General features: G+C 40.6%; 1 protein-coding gene across 6 annotated transcripts in view; it reads right to left on the bottom strand.

Moving 5' to 3' along the window:
• Positions 1–787: 787 nt before the first annotated feature.
• The window catches only part of RAPGEF4 (Rap guanine nucleotide exchange factor 4), a 316,724-nt gene continuing 297,285 nt past the window's right edge, over positions 788–20,226 (bottom strand). For 4 of the 6 annotated variants that reach the window (XM_020896336.2, XM_020896337.2, XM_070476012.1 and 1 more), the window contains 5 exons: positions 17,656–17,706; positions 16,783–16,870; positions 16,301–16,365; positions 4,910–4,964; positions 788–2,060 (listed from right to left, as the gene is read on the bottom strand). In XM_020896336.2, coding sequence (XP_020751995.1) covers positions 1,933–2,060; positions 4,910–4,964; positions 16,301–16,365; positions 16,783–16,870; positions 17,656–17,706 — 387 coding nt within the window. In that variant the 3' untranslated portion in view covers positions 788–1,932. The remainder of the gene's footprint in view (positions 2,061–4,909; positions 4,965–16,300; positions 16,366–16,782; positions 16,871–17,655; positions 17,707–20,226) is intronic. The other 2 variants (XM_070476009.1, XM_070476011.1) reach the window with 2 other exon arrangements.

Below are 20,226 nucleotides of genomic sequence, written 5' to 3' on the forward strand. Positions count from 1 at the left end.
CACAAAAGACTGTGTATTATATGATTCTATTTATACAAAATGTCTAGAATAGGTAAATTCATAGACAAAGCAGATTCAGTAAGTCCCCTGTATATGAATCTTTAAGTTGAGAACTTTCAAAGATGTGAACGTGTGTCTCATCAGCAGCAGGCGTGAGTGAAGTTGCAGCTTGCCCTCGGTCTCCTTTTGCTGACCATCGTTCATCTGTGCCATGTCCCACCCTCCTTCCCGCCTCCGGTCAGTAACTCTTCTTGCCTGTTCATCTGCTGCCAGCCCCTGTATGCCAGTTGTTCTACTCCTGTACTTTTCAAGGTGCTGCACTGTAAGATTTAAAATGTCTTTATTTTTTGTGCTTGTATATTATTTGTGTGAAAAATATTATAAACCTATTACAGTACAGTACTACGTAGTTGATTGTTAGTTGGGTACCTAGGCTAATTTTGTTGGGCTTACAAAAAATTAGACTTATAAATGCACTCTCAGACCAGAACTCATTTGTAAATAGAGGGCTGACTGTAGTGGTTTCCAGGGACTGGTGAGAGAGGAAAGTGAGAAGCAGCTGCTAGTGGGTATGGGGTTTATTTAAGGGATAAGGAGAATGTTCTTGAATTATATAGTGATGATGTTGAACAACCTTATGAATATACTAAAAACCAATGAATTGTATACTTTTAAAAGGTGACTTTTAGAGTATGTGAATTTTATTTCAATTAAAAAAAAAAATACAGGACCCCACCATACCAAGTGGTTATCTTTCCTATATAATAGGAACTGAGAACAACACATCTTTTCTTGTCACAATTATATTTAATGAAGGTACTAGTTGTTATTTACAGAAGATATACATACATACAATTCCTGCACATTAAATGTAGCCTAATTGTGGAAACAGGAAAAAATGTACTCCAAAATTACATACTAAATAAATAAAAAGTAATTATTTGGCACAATATCTATATGTAGCAAATAAATAACTCTATACCATTGACTGAATGAACTATTTACAATCTATCTGAAAGTGCAAAACAATTGCTGAAAATTAAGGTATCTGTAATAACATTTAAGTCCAGAAAATATGTGGGTTTTTTAAATCAGTAACAATAATTAGCCAATAGTAAAGGTTTCTTAATGCCCAGGAAAATAATTTTGAAAAATTTTTTGTGCATATTGTGCTATTCTGAAATGTCTTTTTTTTTTAATCTTAACACTGGCAATTTTAAGAACCTTGGAGTTTCTCAGTGGAATTCTTATATATGCAATCCTGATTTGTAAATTTTAAAAAGTCATATTGTAAACATAAATATTATTCTATAAGTCATTCAGAAATTACAGACCAGTCTTCCCTAAAATTACATAAATAGCCAGAATGTTTTATAGTAATGTGGTCAGGTGCAATTCCTTCAGAGGTAAGACTATGAAGATGGAAGAATACAGCCTCTAGTTTGGAGTTACATGGATTCCTCAACACCTCCCAAAAACCCCATGCTCAAGTCAAGATGTTGAGTTAGAAATTATGAAACTATACCACCACTGATGTAGCCAAATAAATACCATTTGTAGCACATCTCATCATGTAAATACTCCTAGAAAAAATATCCGGAGCTTGATACTTCTCTTGACAATGATATTTCTACCATACTCTTCACGTTGCTCTTATTTTATGTTTCAGCAAAGAAGATGGCACAACTGGAAATAAAATCAAGTGACTATGAACAGGGGATTTCTAAGTTAGAGTGTGCAAGCTGATGCAAGTCAAAGAATTTCTTCTCTTGTCATGATGCTGGTAAGCTGAATGCAGCCCTGAGATGTCTCAGGAGGGGTTTTTGCTTGTTTTATAGAATTCCCTAGTGACAATACAGTCAGTAGTAGCATAAATGGCATTTTTGAAAGGTTGTGGATGGAGGCAAACGTTGTTCTGGGCACTTGAAATGTCTATGGTCGACGAGGCTCTAGTCTGTGTGACATCTGTGATAAAGTTCTCTGGTTGTCAATCACATTTAATTGCCGTACATAACTCCGGACATCCTGATGGTTCTTATTAGCTTGAGCTGCATCAGGATCTATCGAAAGAGAAAAGAGTAGGATTGGCATTGCATAATATATGCATATAAGATACAGCTTTATTTTCTCTAATTTATTACATTTATCATGGATTCCTGGTTTCCATCAAGACCTTTCAACACACTATATTCCCTCCCACCCTTTTCTTCCCTGGAATCATGTATTTTGATCATTTTCCTTTGCATCAGATATTGTTTAAAAAAAAAACACCAAATAAAAATGAAAGCATCACCTGACAATCCTGGTTATATATTAAAATTGTTTCCCCTTGCCATCCCCCAGAGTGTATCACTGTGATATCTGCTCCCTTTGACCCAGACGAGGACTAATGGCAAAAAGACATAGTTTTCATTAGCTTCTAACAAAAGCACTTAACACCTGAGCTGAACTGAAGCCAGCTAGTGAGACTCTAAGTCTGAGTGCCCTTAATACTTGCAGACAACATACAGCGTTATTGCATAGACTGTATGACTGTCCATACTCAGAAAAAAAATCAACTCAGGCTAAAGTCATGACTTCTACTAGACCTTCACTTCTCTGATGCTATTTGTTCTGAAATCCCAGTTACCATTCTAGTTTCATCCACTCCCCAAAGCATTTGAGCACCAGAGCGATCTGAAGTCAACTGATTTCCCTAAAACCAGGCTGAAAGAAGAATCAAATACCCAATCAGATGCCTATACAGGGAATAGATGTGAATGAGGAAGGTCGTTTGACCTCTGGTGAAATGGGAAAGATAGTTCCCTTCAGAAGTGACTATCCAGCTCCTGCATCCTGAGTTGGCGGATCTTCCTATTTTTCTAGAGAAATGAGAAATCTGGATTTCTTCCCTGGGAATTCTTCCATTTTTGAATGATTACATTATTTCAGAATAAAAGGGGGGAAAAAAGCTCCATTTAGATCCAACACCTCAGCCATGGTCCATGGGTGGCCCCATGGATGCCAATGTGGGACAGTAGGAGTGGCTGAGCCAGCCTGGACTCTGGACCAGCGTTCTTTCTGCCATAGCACATTGCCTTCTGCAACCCATCTGTTCTCCTTAGATCCACACACCACTCCCAAAGGCAATTAGAATGCCATCTGCATGGGGGGTGAAGGGGAGTGTTGCAGGTCTGAACAGAGAAAAGCAGAGAGAAGATACAAAGGCCCCACTTGCTCTAAGAAGAAACTCATCAGTATAATTATCACATATAAATAATACCACAGTGCTTAATTTCCTTGCTTGTCACTGGCAGTGTACTCTACATGTACAATATACTATAATTACATTGTACATATTCCCACAATGTTTATGAATCTATTCCTATAGCTTTATCTATAGATTGTTGACTTCAGAGCCGAGCAGCTGTTGTTTACTAGCAGTTACTGATAACTTCAACAAACGCAGTGGAGATATATATATATATATTCCCCCCACCCCATGTCTCTAGGAGATGTAGGAGAATGTAGGATTATACTTCCAAAGAAGCTTATAGAACAAAATATATTCTATCTTGGTTCTTGGACCTCATGGAGAACCTTCTCAAGGCTTTGAACCCTCTTAGGCATTTTGTGTTTAATTTCAGCAATTTCCTAGACCCCTCTGAAGGGCAGTGGATTCTAGGTTATGAACCCTGTAGTCATCACCTATATATTTTCATACTTGCTTGTATAACTGCTTTATGACCATGTATTTATACATATAGCACATTTCTAGATGAAGAAATATGAGACACTTTCATTTTGGCAGAATCCACATAAGAACAAGTGATGATGTGCAAGCTGTTCTCATTTTGGAAGAAAGTGGAGACATAATCATTTGAATAAAATTTTTTTTTTTTAAGGATCTTGCTCCCTAAGACAAGACTATTTTTCCTAGACCCCCCACCCCCCACCCCCAGGTATTAAAAAATAAATGTTTTGCAATTCTGGTATCCTGTGTTAGCAAACCCTTGTTTGGGGCCAGTCCTGTGCTAAGAAGAGCAAAGATAGCTCTGATGAATAAAATGAGAAACTTTAGTCTCTCTGCACTAGATTTATTGGAGGGGATGGTACTGGTAGCCTCGCAGTCATGTCCATGTCAGATTATCGTGTTAAATTAATGAGCCCAATGGCTTCAAGTGACTCATACAATGCAGTTAGCACAAAACTTTCCAGGGGCCACCTTCTCACTCCCAGACCAGCTGGAGGGAGCCAAAGCTCCAAGCCCCACCCAAGGTCCCAGCCCTGAGGAAACAGTAGCACTGGCCCAGCACGATGATCTGGTATGATGATGCCACTTAACTCCCAACAGTTTAAACTTGCTATTATTAGTGACAGTTTCATATTAAAGCATTTATTATACCAGCTATTGTGTTAAATGTGCAGATTTAAGAAAAGCACCTTAATTCACCTAGAAATACTAGAAATATAACATGAATTCCTGCTAAGGGACCTTTTACAAGTGTGCTTATACACATTCAGGCAGTCTCTCAATACCCCAAGAGACAATAAATATTATCCTTCCCAGTTTATAAATGACGGAATGAGTCATCATGATTTGATGTGAGTTTCTTAACATGAAGCAGTGAGTCATAAAGAGAGTTGGTTAGAGGCAGGATTTGTTGGCATTCATGCCTTAAGTTGTCTCTATCCATTCTGAAAAGAGCTAATGAACTTTCTGAGTTCATTCATAAAATAATATTCTTATGGTTATTTTCTAGTTTTACAGCTAGAAAATCTTTAAACACAAGGCCCTTGTCCGATGGGATTCACGATTCAAAGCGTCTCTGACACAATCAAATATTGTCCCGGCTTCAAGAATGTCTCTGTAGCCCCATTAAAAAGGACTTAATCACTAGGATCCATTTTGCAGCAGCATTTAACTTACTAAAGGGTTGGCTCCTGCAGTATCTCACTGTTCTGGCAGTATTTGCAATCATTCGCTAAAAAAAAGAAAAAGAAAAACTGAAATTCAGGTAAGCTTAGTGTAGAATCCAAAAAACAAAAACAAACCACACCGTTACTTACTTTAGTGATACCTGGGACCATGAAAAATAGCAGGTTCTGATCTGTTGATTATCTGGAGGCAACTGGTTGATATATAAGCTTTTAATTACTTGACAGAGGCACCCCCTACCACCCACATACACATACAAGGTATTTGTCAGGTGAGGAATACTACTGGCATAACTCTAGTCTAATTGCTTATTCCTTAGAATGTAAAAAGCAGGCTGTTGTTCCTGGGTCTGAATCTTATTTTTCAGGACCAGTTCTTACCATCCTCTCTTGAGGTCACTGTGAATTTGCAAGAGAATTTGTAGCTATTCTAGGTTTGGAGAGGGTTTAGCTTGTCAAGTTCCTCACTGTAAACAGTAATGAGATATTGGATGATGTTGACAGAATGGTCATAGATATTTTATCGCCACAGTTTTCTATACACTAAGCATTATTAGCCTTTTTCATCTTCCAGCAAAAGTGTGTGTTTTGACATTAACCTTAATTATGTGATTCCCTCCTTCCCTCCTTCATCCTTTCTGATTATAACAGTAACACACGCACATTTTAGACAAATCACAAAATCTAGAAAATGTTGAGAACTAAGTAAAAAATCACACAGAACATTGCTTCAAAGAGTAACTTCAGCTATATTTTGGTACATTCCCTTCTAATATTTTAAAAATAAATATATATAAGCATTTTTTTCAAAAAATGGAAGTCATGTATATTTTTGTTTTGATTTGAATTATTTCACATGGCATTATGACTTTTCCATGCCATCTGCACTTTAAAATCTTTTTTTAAAATGACTAGGTATTCAGTCATGTGGATGGATCATAATTTATTTAACCTTTGTTAATTTTGTCATTAAGTAATCCTAATTCCTAAATTTCGGCTACCATAAAAACTTACAAGGAAACCTTTTCAACTGCACTTAAATGAGTTAAAAGACAAAGAAAGGAGGAAAGAAATGGACAGAAACATGAGGAAAAACATGAGGCGGAAGCACTGTTTCTGAGCTACTGTTTTTTGCTCCTGCCATTTTGAAGGTAACTGGGACCCCCAGTCTCTGTGAAACATCTCAGGATACTTGTGTTCAAGGTTGTCCCTCAGAGATGGTGGTTAACTCTAACACGAGCAGAAAATTGATAAGGTTCTGGCCAGGAAAAGAGACTTCCTAATCTCTGAGTGGCTATTTAACTCCAGTCCTTGCTTGCTTTTCTCATTGACCGTCGGCTTGCCAAAATTAGGAGATGACTTTGAGAAAACTGACACAGTGTTAAAAAAATAAACTTATTTGGGAGGGAATTTTTCTCATAGAAGAGTTGAAGCTTTACAAGTACACACAGGTGAACATTCATAATGCCTCACTGAATATTACTGCTTTGAGGACTCTGGCAAGCATGAAGGGACATGTGTCTGCAGTGGGTAATTTCTCATGCACAAAGAAGCAATCGGAAAAGTTTGAACTTCACTTTCATAAAGGATCCTGAAAACCAGCATATCCATTGATCAGCATGAGAAATATATTACAAATACCTCCAAGAAAATGTAACATACAGTGTATAATTAGCCTCTGATATATGGAGCCCTGAAATAAACAGTTAACTATGATAATTTTCCTGCTAATTTACTTTAAGTTGTTTTTTCACTTCTCCAAAGGCTTTGCATCCAAAGGGCACAAGTATACTCCATGTAGAATTATTGTAATTCTTCAGATATTGAATGGAATGTAATTACTGAGAACCCTGGGAAATGCTGCCAGTATGCCCCTCTGAAGAATAATAAAACAATTAGCAGGGGTCAGAAACCTCTTCCTATACCATTTTGTAGGGAGTAATTGTTCTGCTTTTTAGTTTTGAAAGCTAAAACATTTCATTCTGACTTTGGTTTTAAGACTCCTCTTTACAGCTATACTCTGAGGCTTCATAATTTTTAGCTCATTATGTAGTTTAAAATGTGAGAACAATTGTTTAAATCAGTAATTTCCAGCTCTGGAGTTCATTCTAACCTTTCTAAATCTTTGATTAATTTTAACAATGGTTTTAATTTTGACGTATCCCTTTTAATTGTACTCAAAGATAACTTCAGTTTAACTTTGCAATCCAAATCTGGCTTTGCAATGAGGCCCATTCTTTGTCTTTGAGATGGCTGCACAATAATGTTAGAAAATGTAATATTAGCAGTAGCAGTGCCGGGACTCCACTACCACTGCTGGTCAGTGCAGTTACAGGATGCTTTCTCAAGGCCAAAGAAGAGTTAACTGGATATTTTTAACCCGACCCTCCTTTGCACCCACTGACCCATGCAATGCAATATTTAATATGTTACAGGTGCTTTCCTGGGTTTGCAGGAGAGTTCAGAAGTTCCCTTGTTTAACTGTCTCCAGGGGCATAATGCCATCAAAGCTTGCCTACAGATACTGGCTCCTCACTGTTTGAATGCATCCAGCAACAAGGAACTCAATTACCTCCAAGGACAACCCCTTGCATTCTTCAACATTTATGACCACTAGACATTTCTTTATCATTTTGAGTCCAAGTGTTTGCACCTTTGTTTTTCACCCCATTTATCCTAGCATCCTATCTCTGAGCTCTTAAGCCACAACAAACATGTTTAGTTCCTTTAGGACAGTTCTTCAAATACTTGAAGATAGCTATCATGGACATCTCTTCACCGCCACATCTATTCTGGTTCAGCCTAAATATCCCCATTTGCTTCAACAATTCCTCATAAGTTTCAGGTCTCTTCTAGACAGTCCTCTAGATTGAAGTCCACAATTTTAAAAAAGCCACATTGCTGATATTTGAACTTCTAGTGAATTAAACCTCTCAGCCCTCTTCACTGAACTTTCTTCTTTGTAGATGTGCAGGTGGTTTCATGGACCAACGTGGAGAATTTTGCATTTATCACCACTAAAAGCCATCCAGTTAGTTTTTCTATCTTTCTGCAGACTTAAGTCTTGTGTGTGATTTTTGACAGCAGGTGATTGTTTATTCATTGCTATTCTCAGTGAAAGTTGGCAAAAACTAAGGTTAAAAGATATAGGCTTTATTATCCAACTGCCACAGCAGGGATGAAGCCAAAAATTATACCCTAGGCTTTGGGGCCTTGCTGGAGCAGGTTGGCCTGCCTGGAGCAGGCCAGGCAACTTTCCTCCAGTGCCAGCCAGTGGGAAAATACCTGATCACTCCAAAGCAGAGCTTCTCATCTTTTTTTGTTTTTTCCCATCCCAGCAAACCCAGGGTTATGATATATTCCTATTAGCAACTGGCTTGTTAAAACAGTGATTTGTAAATCAGGGACAAAATGAGGAGAACGTGCTCCTTTAGAAGGGACCTGTATCAGAGCAGGTGGGCAGAACAAGTCCTTCTCTACACCTGCCCTGACTCTGATACAGCCCCACCCCCTGCTGGGAAGGTCCCACCTTAGGGTTCACTCATCAGCCTACCCCGGTGGATGCAAACCAAGAATGCCAGGCTTCCCCGTGGGAATCCACATTCCAAATTTCCCAGGACCACCATTTTCCTTGGGACTAATTCGCAGTATGGGTCTTCAGAGCTTATTTGCAAGAATTGTGTTCACACAATTCCTCACCTACAGGATGAGAGAAGGACCCAACTGAAAGCTGATGAATCTCCCTCAGGATGTGAACTCACATGGGGAAGCTCAGGAAGGAAAAATGAGGTAGCAAGCCAAGGTTTCTGTAACTACCCTCAGGTGTTTTTTTTTTTTTTTCTTCTTCTTAGTGTTTATTTTGAAGTAATTTCAAATTTTAAGAAAATTTGCAAGAGTAGTCCAAAGAACTCACATATAACCTAGTGAATGTGTCTTAACAAGACCAACCCTTTTAAGGGCACCTCCCAGGCTTTGGGCCTGTCCTATTGAGCAGGTCAGTGGGAGTCTGGTCTGCATAAAGGCGTAGACAGTGCATAGCCAGTGACCCTGTGTCAGGTATTTATTGATTATATTAAATATTTATATAAATTATATAAATGTATGAAATATAATAACATTAGTATTATTTCTGTATTAAGCTGTAAACAGAGTGACCCAGAAGCACATGTCCTTCCTAGGGTCTGAGCTGCAGCGTGACCAGCACAAAGATGCCATTTAGCAAGGGAGTGACCAGTTGTGGGCAGTTAAGCCTGGCCCATGTGAGAGGCCCTGAGGCTGTGCAAATCTCCCTCAAGCTAGGAGGCAAGTCATTCCTTCCCCTTGAACCCAAGGAGAGGTCAGAGAGGGCTCTTCTCGGATGGGTCCTTGGGGTCTGGGCTTCCCTGTCTACCTTCTGTGGGACCCTCCCCTCAGGGATGGCTGGCCACCTTACACCTTCACGCCTATCCAGATGGCCAGCAGCCCCCCAGGTCTCCCCAGCCATCTCCGGCTCTTCTGGCCAGCTCTGTACTGACTCCTGTGCCGGGTCTGAGCTCTCCCTTCACGCTCCTGTCCCTGGAGGGGAGCAGACTCCTATGTCTGTTTTTCAGGCTCCGGCCAGCAGGCCCTGCAGGCAGTAGCACCTGGCACTGTTCCTCTCCTGACCTCCTCCCCTTCATAGCAGTTGCCAGAATGCTCAGCCAAGCTCCCTCCCTGCTCCCTTGATTAGGTGCTCCTGCCCTCAGCAGTTTTTGTCTTTCCTTTTATTGCCCCTTGAGACCTCTGCCCTCCTTGTTCTTAAAGGTTTGCCAGACTGCTCTCTCCTTTCTTCTTTCTGCCCCTTCTGATTTGACTCTGCCCCTGTCCTGTCAGATACAGGACCTCAGTCAATTACTCCTAGCTTACCATGTGGAAAACCACATTCACACCATTCTGATTATTTCACTCAGATCCTCATATATTGGGACAGTAATTTTTTTCCACATGTATATGTAGAAGTATATCTGTCTCTCACCTGCCAAGATTGAGCCCGTGACAGCAACCAAGTGGAATAAACGCATGCGGAGGACCAGAGAGAAAAGATAAAATGGCCCAGGAGCTGACCCAGTCTTCACCGTATGTATCCCTGAGGAAGAATCCTAGCTCCTGTCTGATCCTACAGATCTTTAATATCTAAGAGGTGAGTGGCATACAGATATAAGCAGGTAATAAGCATGATGCTTATGGTATACTGTACATGTGATGGCCATGGACATGGCAGCTCAGGTGTCTCTGTGGGTATTTGCAGAGAATTGTGCATCTCTGTATGCAGGGCAGGGCCCTACAGGACTGACATAGTGCCACAGGGAGGAGGTGGACAGAACAGGGTCCACGGAGGAGCAGAAAGCTAAGGAGTTCATCTTGCATAATGTATTGGTGATATAAAATGCTTGGGACATTCTGCTTAATCAGGTTTTCTAATAAAACAGAAAAATACATAAATTCCTTTATAAATGCTTCAGTGTATTGTCCTATCTCACTAAGTCTAACACCGGAATAGGGTTATTCTTTTATGCGACAAATATTTCTTTCATATGTATGACATGCCAGACATCCTTCTTGGTGCTAGAGAGATATCAGTGAACTGAATAGATCAGATACCTGGTCTAGGACATTTACATTCTAGTGGAGAAGATAAGCAATGAAGAGACAATAAGAAAGGAGATCATCTTGAAATGTGAAATCAATTGTTGAAGCAAGGTTATCTGTTGAGAATCAGCTGTCTGGCAAGGTGTGGAGGGTAGAAGAACATTTGAAGAGTGGTCAGGGAGGACTACTTGGAGGGAGGGACGCGTGAACTGAGACCTGAGTGATGTGCAAGAGTCAGACTGGTGAAGGCTGGGAGAAGACAATCTCAGGCAAAGGTAACAGCTAGTGCAGAAGCCCTGAGGCAGACAGAAAGGAGAGCAGGTTGGCCTCACTAACTTGGACTGAGTACAGAGAAGATGAAGTGTGAGATGAGGCTGAATGGGTGCTCAGAGTAACAAGTCTGGATTTGATTATACCGTATTTAACAAGGCTTTATTTTTCTCTGATATAAGAAGTTACCTCTCTGCATTTTGCTTGTTCACACCGTTTTTAAAATAGAAGTATAGTTGATTAACAATATTAGTTTCTGGTGTATAATGAGATGATTCAGTTATGCATATACATGTATAAATCTATATTTTTTTCTTTTCCATTATAGTCTGTTACCAAGATACTGAATATAGTTCCCTGTGCTATACAGTAAATCTTTGTTTATCTATTTTATATATATTAGTGTGCATCTGTTAATCCCAAACTCCCAATTTATCCCCTCAACCCTGGTTCCCCATTGGTAACCATGTTTGTTTTCTATGTCTTTGAGTCTGTTTCTGTTTTGTAAATAAGTTCATTTGTATCACTTTTTTAGATTCCACATGTAAGTGATATCATATGGTATTTGTCTTTATCTGACTTACTTCATGTAGTATGATCTCTAGGTCCATCTATGTTGCTGCAAATGGTATTCTTTTTTATGCCTGAGTAATATTCTGTTCTTAACACACACCTACATACATATCATATCTGCTTTATCCATTCATCTGTCAATGGACATTTAGATTGTTTCCATGTCTTGTCTATTGTAAATAGTGCTGCTATGAACATTGGGGTGTGTGTTATCTTTTCGAATTAGAGCTTTCATCTTTTCTGGATATATGCCCAGAAGTGGGATTGCTAGACCATATGGTAGTTCTATTTTTAGTTTTTTAAGGAACCTCTATACTGTTTTCCATACTGTACATTCCCATCAACAGTGTGTGAGGGTTCCCTTTCTCCCATACCCTCTCTAGCATTTGTCATTTGCAGATTTTTGGATGATGACCATTCTGATTGGTAGGAGGTGGTACCTCATTGTAGCTTTGGTTTGCATTTCTCAAATAATTAGCAATGCTAAACATCTTTTCATGTGTCTGTTGGCCATCTGTATGTCTTCTTTGGAGAAATGTCTATTTAGGTCTTCTGCCCATTTTTTAATCAGGTTGGTTGGTTGTTTTCGAGTTGTTTGAGCGGTTTGTATATTTTGGAAATTAAGCCCTTGTTAGTCACATCATTTGCAAATATTTTCTATTCCTTAGGTTTCATTTTGTTTATAGTTTCTTTTGCTATGTAAAAGCTTATAAGTTTGATTATGTCCTATTTGTTTATTTTAGCTTTTTCTATTGACTTGGGAGGCTTACCTAAGAAAACATTGCTACAATTTATGTCAGAGAATGCTTTCCCTATGTTCTCTTCTAGGAATTTTATGGTGTCATATCTTATATTTAAGTCTTTAAGCCATTCTGAATTTGTTTTTGTGTATAGTATGAGGGAGTGTTCTAAGTTCACTGACTTATATTTGGATGCCCAGACTTTCCAATACAACTTGCTGAAGAGACTGTCTTTTCTCCATTCTGACATCTCTTTTATTACTGTTTTGAACTAGTTTTACATCTTTTATTGATTTTTATGTTATATTTTCAACTGCATATAATCTTAAAAGCCAAGGACTACTTTTTGGATTTCTTTATATTTCCTAGCAAAATTTTTTGCTTAGATACTCTACACATATTTAATTGCTTTGAAACATACCCTTCGGAAAATCTACATTTAGCCCAGATCATGTATTCTATATAAAGAAGTAAACTTTCAAAGTCCTTTGAAAGATTTCTATTGTGTTGAAGGACTGGGAAATGGGTAGATTTGAACATTTAGAGTTTTACTTGGAGATTCTTTTTTCCATAGATTGATGTAAGTCCAGTGCTCTCACCATGAGTCTTGTAATAATATTACTGATGATAGAAAACAAATTGTTGCTAATAATGTAATGGCATGATTAGTAATACCCAAATATAATGATTCAAAACATTTTTTTCCTTTATGAATTAGCTTCTGTTAATGTTTCCAGAAGAATAGAGGTTTGCCTCAGGCTTCTCATTCCAAATAAAATGACTATCTTAAAATAATATTAATAAATAAATTCACCTAAATATGGGCATGTCTGAAATAGAACCAACCTCCTAATACAGCAGCAACTGTGGCTATCAGCATGCTTCATGCAGCCTGGGGTAGTGGCAGCCGGCCAGCATATTATCCTCTGATCCATTGCTAGTCTACCTCCTAAATGTTATAAATATTCATGTATGCCATAGAAAGCTACAAAGGGCTTTATTCAAACATTTTTTTGAATACTCCTTTATGTTTCCCCAAATGAAAGAATGTCTGTTTTTTTTTTTTTTTTGCATAGGATCAGAGTGTGAATTCTCTTTTGTTCATACTCATAAATCCTGAAAACCAATATGCAACAAATTCTCTAATCCTCATTTTATACCCCAAGGGTGAAGAGGTTCAAAATAAAAATACTTAGGATTGGCATGGCAGCTCACTGACTGTGCAATGCTGCCACCAAAAAAAGCATCTGTGTTCCCAACTACCCAGGTGACTTCTGCGCCTGGCAGGGACTCCCTCAAGGGAGACAGCCTACCAGCCCCATGAAGGCTGCCAGCTTTGCTCACCACTGTGGCTTTGCTGATGAATGAGGGGGAAGCTGCGTAGATATTAACCTGGAAAGGGAAACAGACACGTCCTTCCTGAGGAACACAGTAGTAACAGCAATCACTAGTGAGTTGTTAAGTGGTAGTGGTGGTGGAATCGGAGCAGGATGGGCTAGTTTATGGGGAGAAAAGGTTAGAAAAGTTGGCACCAATGCCAGGCTGGTCAAAGCCAGGTTTCAAGAACATAAATCCTTTTTGAAAAATTCCAGTTCATTTTTCAGTAACACCTAACTCATGGAAGGGCAATTATAAAATTCAGCTTTCTCACAGTGTGATTTATCAAATGAAATAAAATTTATCACTGCTGGAGCAGAGAACTGTTAGAATGGTACTCTTGCAGTATTCTTTCTCTCCTTTTCTTTCGTAGTAATTACAACCCCTTAATTTTGAGTGGGGCATTGGATACCCAAAATAAGGGCTACACATTCTTTCTTTTCATGTGATTATGTTTCTTCTGTCTGATAAAAGGTGAGCCAAGTGGTAAGTGCAATTCTGGGTCACATCCCTACAGGGAAGAAGCAGGTCTTCCCTCTAGCTGGCATGGGGGTGGTGGTGGTCCACCGTCTTGGACCACATGGATGGTGAAATGGTACAAGAGAAGAAGGCTGGAATTTTGACTGCTTCCTGGAGCAGAACTTCCAGACTTAGACATTTAAGTGAGAAAGGAATAGACTTATCTTGTGTAACCCACCATTAATTCAGGCTTCTGTTATTGCAGCTGAACTGCTATCTTAGCTCTTCAGTTGCTTTCAAGCAAAAGTGGACTCTGTCAGAGCAGGCTGTGAAGGATCTCTCTCCTCACTGCCAGGCATGTAAGAACACACTGCTGTGGGCATGAAGCACAGAGATGGGGAAGGGGAACTCCCTTAATGTCCATTAAATACGGTCTTGACTTTTCCTTCCCAGATGCGACACCAAGATCTAAAAATCCAGATGAAACAAATTTCATCTTCCTTGACAGGTATTTTTGCTTGTTTGTTCTGTTCAGTTAATGTTAATGATCAAAAGTTCTAAAGCTCAATCAACTCTTTAGGAGACTGACTTCTACGCCTCTGTGCACACATATACTTTACAGTCAAATGGTTGGCTTAACCACCCTTTGGTCTGTATTTCTGCCTAAGTGATCTGGCAGGTTCTTTACCTATTTGCTATATCTTTCATTTCTGGAAAACAAGTTTTCTCTTGAGAAATTAAGGAACTATGTTTAATTCTCCATACTAATAAGGGAACAAATAATGTTTTTACTTTGATCATAGAATTACTAAACTGACACAGCAATAGAGATGTTCATACCCTACCCTTGGTATGGGTGGAGAGGGGGACTGCTAAGAAATATTTGCCCTCTAGCACAGAGTTTAAAGAATCTGCACCAGAGGGCAAATTCAGTTGGTAAGAATCTGTCTGCAATGCAGGAGACCTGAGTTCAATCCCTGGGTTAGAAAGATTCCCCTGGAGAAGGAAATGGCAACCCACTCCAGTATTCTTGCCTGGAGAATCCCATGAACAAAGGAGCTGGTGGGCTACAGTCCATGGGGTCACAAGACTCAGACATGACTTAGTGACTAAACCACCCCACAGGGTGTCTTTGAGGAGTGCAGACTCAGGTGCCATTTCCTAAGAAGCTTAAGACGCAGGACCTAGTGCCCAGCACTTGCTGCTGTTCTCTACCAGGCTGAACTTTGCAATAAGCTCATTCTCGAAGTTGAATAGTATGATCTTTACAGGATGACTGTGGGATGTTTTGAATTCTCCCAGAGTCACACATATTAGCTGGATTTCAGGAAGCAATTGCAAGTTTTTCTGGTTAGAATGCTTATAACACTCTATGACTTACAGGAATAGTTAAATACCCTGGCCCCACCAATGATTCCCCAGGGGTAGCTGGGGGTGGGGGGGCCACCACCCCCATTTTCTGTTGGGAAAACTGACGCATGGAGAACTCAAGGGACAGCTACAAAGTGATGAAGCTGACCCCCGTGTCTCCTGAGCTCTCAGCCCTGAGCTTTTCCTGTGGCGCCACGTTCACACTGCAAAGCGTACCCCGGGCACATGCTCATCCACAGAGAGATAATATCGCAGGTCCCCATCCATGCGGGCTGCGGCCAAAGGATTTAGAAGACAATGGGGCATTCCATGAACATGCACTGTGTCGCTAAAGAAAGGCTTTGGCAAGACCAGCCTTATTGCTTCACAGAAGATGAGAAAATTAACTGCAAAGTAACGAATGGGTTTTTTTCGGGGGTGGGGTGGAGTGGGAGGGGCTGGAAAACTGAATATGCACCACTTCCACGCAACTGTTCCTTCTAAACAAATTTTTGTTTTCAGGTAAGGAAGATTTTCAAGTTCCCACCCTGAACTTGGGTGAACTTCACTGGACTAAGCAACACACAGTCAGGTGACTGCTCTATAACAAAGATCTTCTGTGGAGTTGCCTTTTACCTACATGCACAAAGTCAGCCTCAGCATATCAACATTTCAAAGGCATCCTGGGGCGGTCTAGCTCCACAAACAACATGGAAGTCACTCTGGAACATTCGTGCATTTTAGCAACAGGCAGCCAAGGATGAGGCACATAGTAAAAAAGCTAGCTGCCGCTGAGGCCGCAGCACAAACGCTATTCAGTTTCACAAAGGAGAACTGACAGATTAAATGGTGTAGCCAATTTGAACTGAGTGTTTCAAAACTCCTTTATGTGTAACTAGCTTTTCAAGGTGGCAGCATATATGGAAATTATTTCCTTTATTAGTACAAATGCAAATTTTTATTTTAAAAAAACAGCGTGGTTAAGGTTAACAATACTGTACACGTACCATTTTTTCAAAGTTTACTAGATTGTCAATGAACGTCTTGTTCCCCTCATGAGTAAATGTCATATCTGCAAAGAAATAAAAGTCACATTCTAATCACTAACAGAAATATGTCATACAAAGAAACCACAATAGCACCATTAGATTATGCTGAAGGATTTGCATAACACTACAGCTGAAAAAAGCCGATAATAGTTCCTTTTATGTTAGGTGTTTAACTTTCTAAAAGCATTTTACCTGAGCTTAGTTAAAATTTCCAAACTAACCCTCTGTTTCACTCTCAAGGCTTCCAGACCACACACAGATTCTCTGCTCCTGCAATAATCTTGCCAGCCCTTTCAGAAAAGTCAGGGCAGAGGGGGGATGCTGAGGAAGGTGGGAAGCTCGGATCATTCCTCCCAAGGAGGTCAATCTGATTAGGCACCTGCTCCTTTCTTCCCCATACACTCATCACTGGCTCGTCCTGTGCATTTCCTTGGAATTACCTTTAATGAGCAAAGGCATGAAGGGGATGAGAGGAGGGTCCAATTTGGCTACTGTCAGCCTGTAGGCCCTGTGGTTTCTTGAAGGATCCTTTAGAGAAACAGAGATGCTGGTTAAGGACTAGTGAAATGTACACTACCCTCTTCTACCTCCTAACCCAACCCAGCCCTGTCATCTCCCAATCAGGCAGTTCTGAATCAAGTGTAGCTACAAAAGAAAGGTAAATTTAGTTAAACAGATGGATTTTTGTTTTAAAACAACTTCCCATACGACAGGAAAACAAATAGATTTTTTGTTTCCTTTCTTCATTGAAAGGAAGCTACGTCTCCAGGGATCAAGGGAAGAGATCCCCTTTGAGAGCCAACACAAAATGGTAAACAACCCCCAACCACAAGAGTCCCCTTCTCCTGGGAGGACGGCCTCCTTCCGGGGAGCCCAGCTCACCCTCCTGGCTGCCTTGCACTGCCAGTCTCGACTTGCCTTCTCTGAAACTCTCCTATGACTTCTGCCAAGTCCCAGTCACTCCTTTTCTGTCTGTGAACACCTCCCTGCCAATGGGGAAAAATAATTTGGCAAGCCAAGGAAAACGCAGCTTGCAGACCCTAGCCAACCTGTGCTGGATGGAAAGGATCCCATTACACTGCTTTTCTTAGTTACACAAATTGACCTTATGTGGGACATAAGTCCTCTTTAAGTTAGTACCTGAGAGTGCCATTCATTAGTCAGACATGCTTGTTTTAGCAGCACTAAAATGGGATCATAAACTTCTTAAAGTCATACAAGGACAGATAAAATTTCTGAAATGAGAACTTCAGCTAATCAGAAATTGGATTAATGCAGACAGTGAGTGGAATAAAGGAGCCACTGTCACTTACCATTAAACTTTCAAACTCTGCATAGAACTTCTTGAACTTGCTTGGCAGTTTCTGTTAATGAAATGAAAATGCCACACTCATATGTCAGATTCAATATCTAGATATGTATCGTGTGTTACCATTTCTAGGGGAAATGTACTTCTTTTGGCTCTTAATCAAACATCTCTAAGACAGGCTAGACTGTTATCTGTCTTGTCATTTGAGGATAATCTTAGAGATCTCATCTTTTAAAAGTCTTAACCTAGTTGAACCTAAATTAACTATGGATGTTTTTGGTCTTATTGCTTTCTATAATGTTTTCTGAAATGGATTATTCATAAAGAGGGCTGTATTCCCAGACTACAAGTGGTTTGGCATTAACCCCCACCACACACAGTTTTAAACTCTCAAATTCCCACAATGAAGAATTTAGACCAGCGATTATTACGATTAAAAGTTTTAGAAACTACCTAGTTCAACCCTCCTCTTCCTTTACCATGTAACCTACAAGAAAGAGAACAGGGATTTTTATCAGTTTTTTTTAATGGCTGTATTCTCAGGGCCTAAAAGAGTAGCAGCATGATGTCAGGTACAGAGTAAATGCTCAATACATATTTATTTGGCTAGATTAAACCTTTTCTTTATAGACAGAAGAAATTAACCACCAGGTTAAATGACATGCCAAAGTCACACAGCTGGTGATGGTCAGAGCCTCTGTAATTCATGTCTCCTGCCTCCTTTTCTCTTGTTTCTCTTCTATGTGCGACACTTTCCTACACAAGCATTTCTCCCACAGGATTTCTCTGCCCTGCTCTAATACAAAAATTGATAGTTCTATCAATTTAGTAATTTCTCATGGTTATATCTTGGCAGATGATTTGAAACCACTGACTGTACCCGTACATTTACGCCAGTAGGTCAGTGATGAATCATTTTTCAGTCTGTTGGTTCTCACTTTGCTAGGTCCTGAGCCCATAGGAAAGCTGAACTTTTCTGACAGGGCCACACAAAGAGCAGTGTGATGTTCCCCATTCTGAGACCGTGAACGTGCTGACCAAGTCTGGAGCCTTGGATGCCCCACTGAGTTCTGCTTCACACCGTGACGTCCACGGGCAACAACTGACTCACCTGTCAGGCCTCTGCAATCCCCTCAAAGCTCCTCTCTCTTTTTTCTCTCTTCCGTGAATGGGTTTGACCTATTTCCATTTAAACACTGTTCTTGTTTAGTTGCTGAGTCATGTCTGACTCTCTGCAACCTCATGGACTGTAGCCTGCCAGGCTCCTCCATCCATGGGATTTCCCAAGCAAGAATACTAGAGTGGGTTGCCATTTCCTTCTCCAGGGGATCTTCCTGATCCAGGGGCCAAACCCACTTCTCCTGCTGGGCAGGCAGATTCTTTGCTGATGAGCCACTGGGGAAGTCCTTAAACACTGTAGAAAATCTTATTTTGTTTCTAGGAACTAGTATCCTCATAATCTCTAAACTCATTGTCCTAGTGCCTCTTTTCAAGCTGGATTTCAGGGAAACCTGATATCCTTGTTTAGTGGGGAAGTTCAAAGGGATGAAGTCTGGCACGGACATCAAGGGATACAAGAGTCTCATGCCCCATGGAGCATTCAAATCACCATGCTCAGTGATAACTTCCCGTGAACAAAGACAACTTATAAAATGAGGAGTTGATGGAATTTTTGGTTACGCCCGTCACTCTAGTTCTTTCTTTACTTAGCTGGCTTTTGGGTCAAAGGCAGGAGTGCATATGGGAATAAAACTTGTGTCTCTATACTATTATCTATGCACACGCTATGGACTTACTTCCTTGGTGACTCAGTGGTAAAGAGTCTGCCTGCCAATGCAGGAGACATAGGTTCAATCCCTAGGTTGGGAAGATCCCTGGAGAAGGAAATGGCTACCCACTCTGTATTCTTGCCTGGAGGATTCCATGGACAGAGAAGCCTGGTGGGCTACAGTCCACAGGATCACAGAGTTGGACATGACTTCGTGACTGAACAACAGAAACGACAACAAAATCCACACCCATGCTTCCAGAGCAGGGGTTCTCAAGTGGAGCCAACTTTTACACACCTGGGGATATTTGGTAATGTCTGCAGACCTTTCCTGATGTCAGCACTGGGGTGGGTGGAGTGAGAGGTGCTACTGGTTATATAGCAGGTTGAGGCCACGCGTGCTGCTTAGCTTCCTTCATGGCACAGGACAGGCCCCTCCACCCTCACACATGCAACAAAGAATGATGCTGCCCCAAGTCATCACCCCTGGGGCCGAGAAATGCGGCTCTGGGTCCTCACTCTAGCTGGCTTTATCTCAGATGACTCTTTTCCCCCTCTTTGTTGGAAGCATCCCCTGGGCCACGTGGTTTCACGCTCTTCTCTGTTTTGTTTCACTGACTGCCTCACGCCTGCCCCCTAGTTCCTGGAGGGCAGGCACTGTCCCTCAGGCTGCTCCTGCGGCTCACTGCTGTGGTGTGGGAAGCTCGTGGGAGGGGGTCGGCAAGTCCAGGAAGATGAACCCAAGTCGGAGAGGCTTGAGAATGAAAGTTCTCCCTGCAGAATGACCCACTTCCATTTCACCTTAAC

The sequence above is a fragment of the Odocoileus virginianus genome, chromosome 13 (genome assembly GCF_023699985.2).
Source record: "Odocoileus virginianus isolate 20LAN1187 ecotype Illinois chromosome 13, Ovbor_1.2, whole genome shotgun sequence".
NCBI classification, from domain to species: domain Eukaryota; kingdom Metazoa; phylum Chordata; class Mammalia; order Artiodactyla; family Cervidae; genus Odocoileus; species Odocoileus virginianus.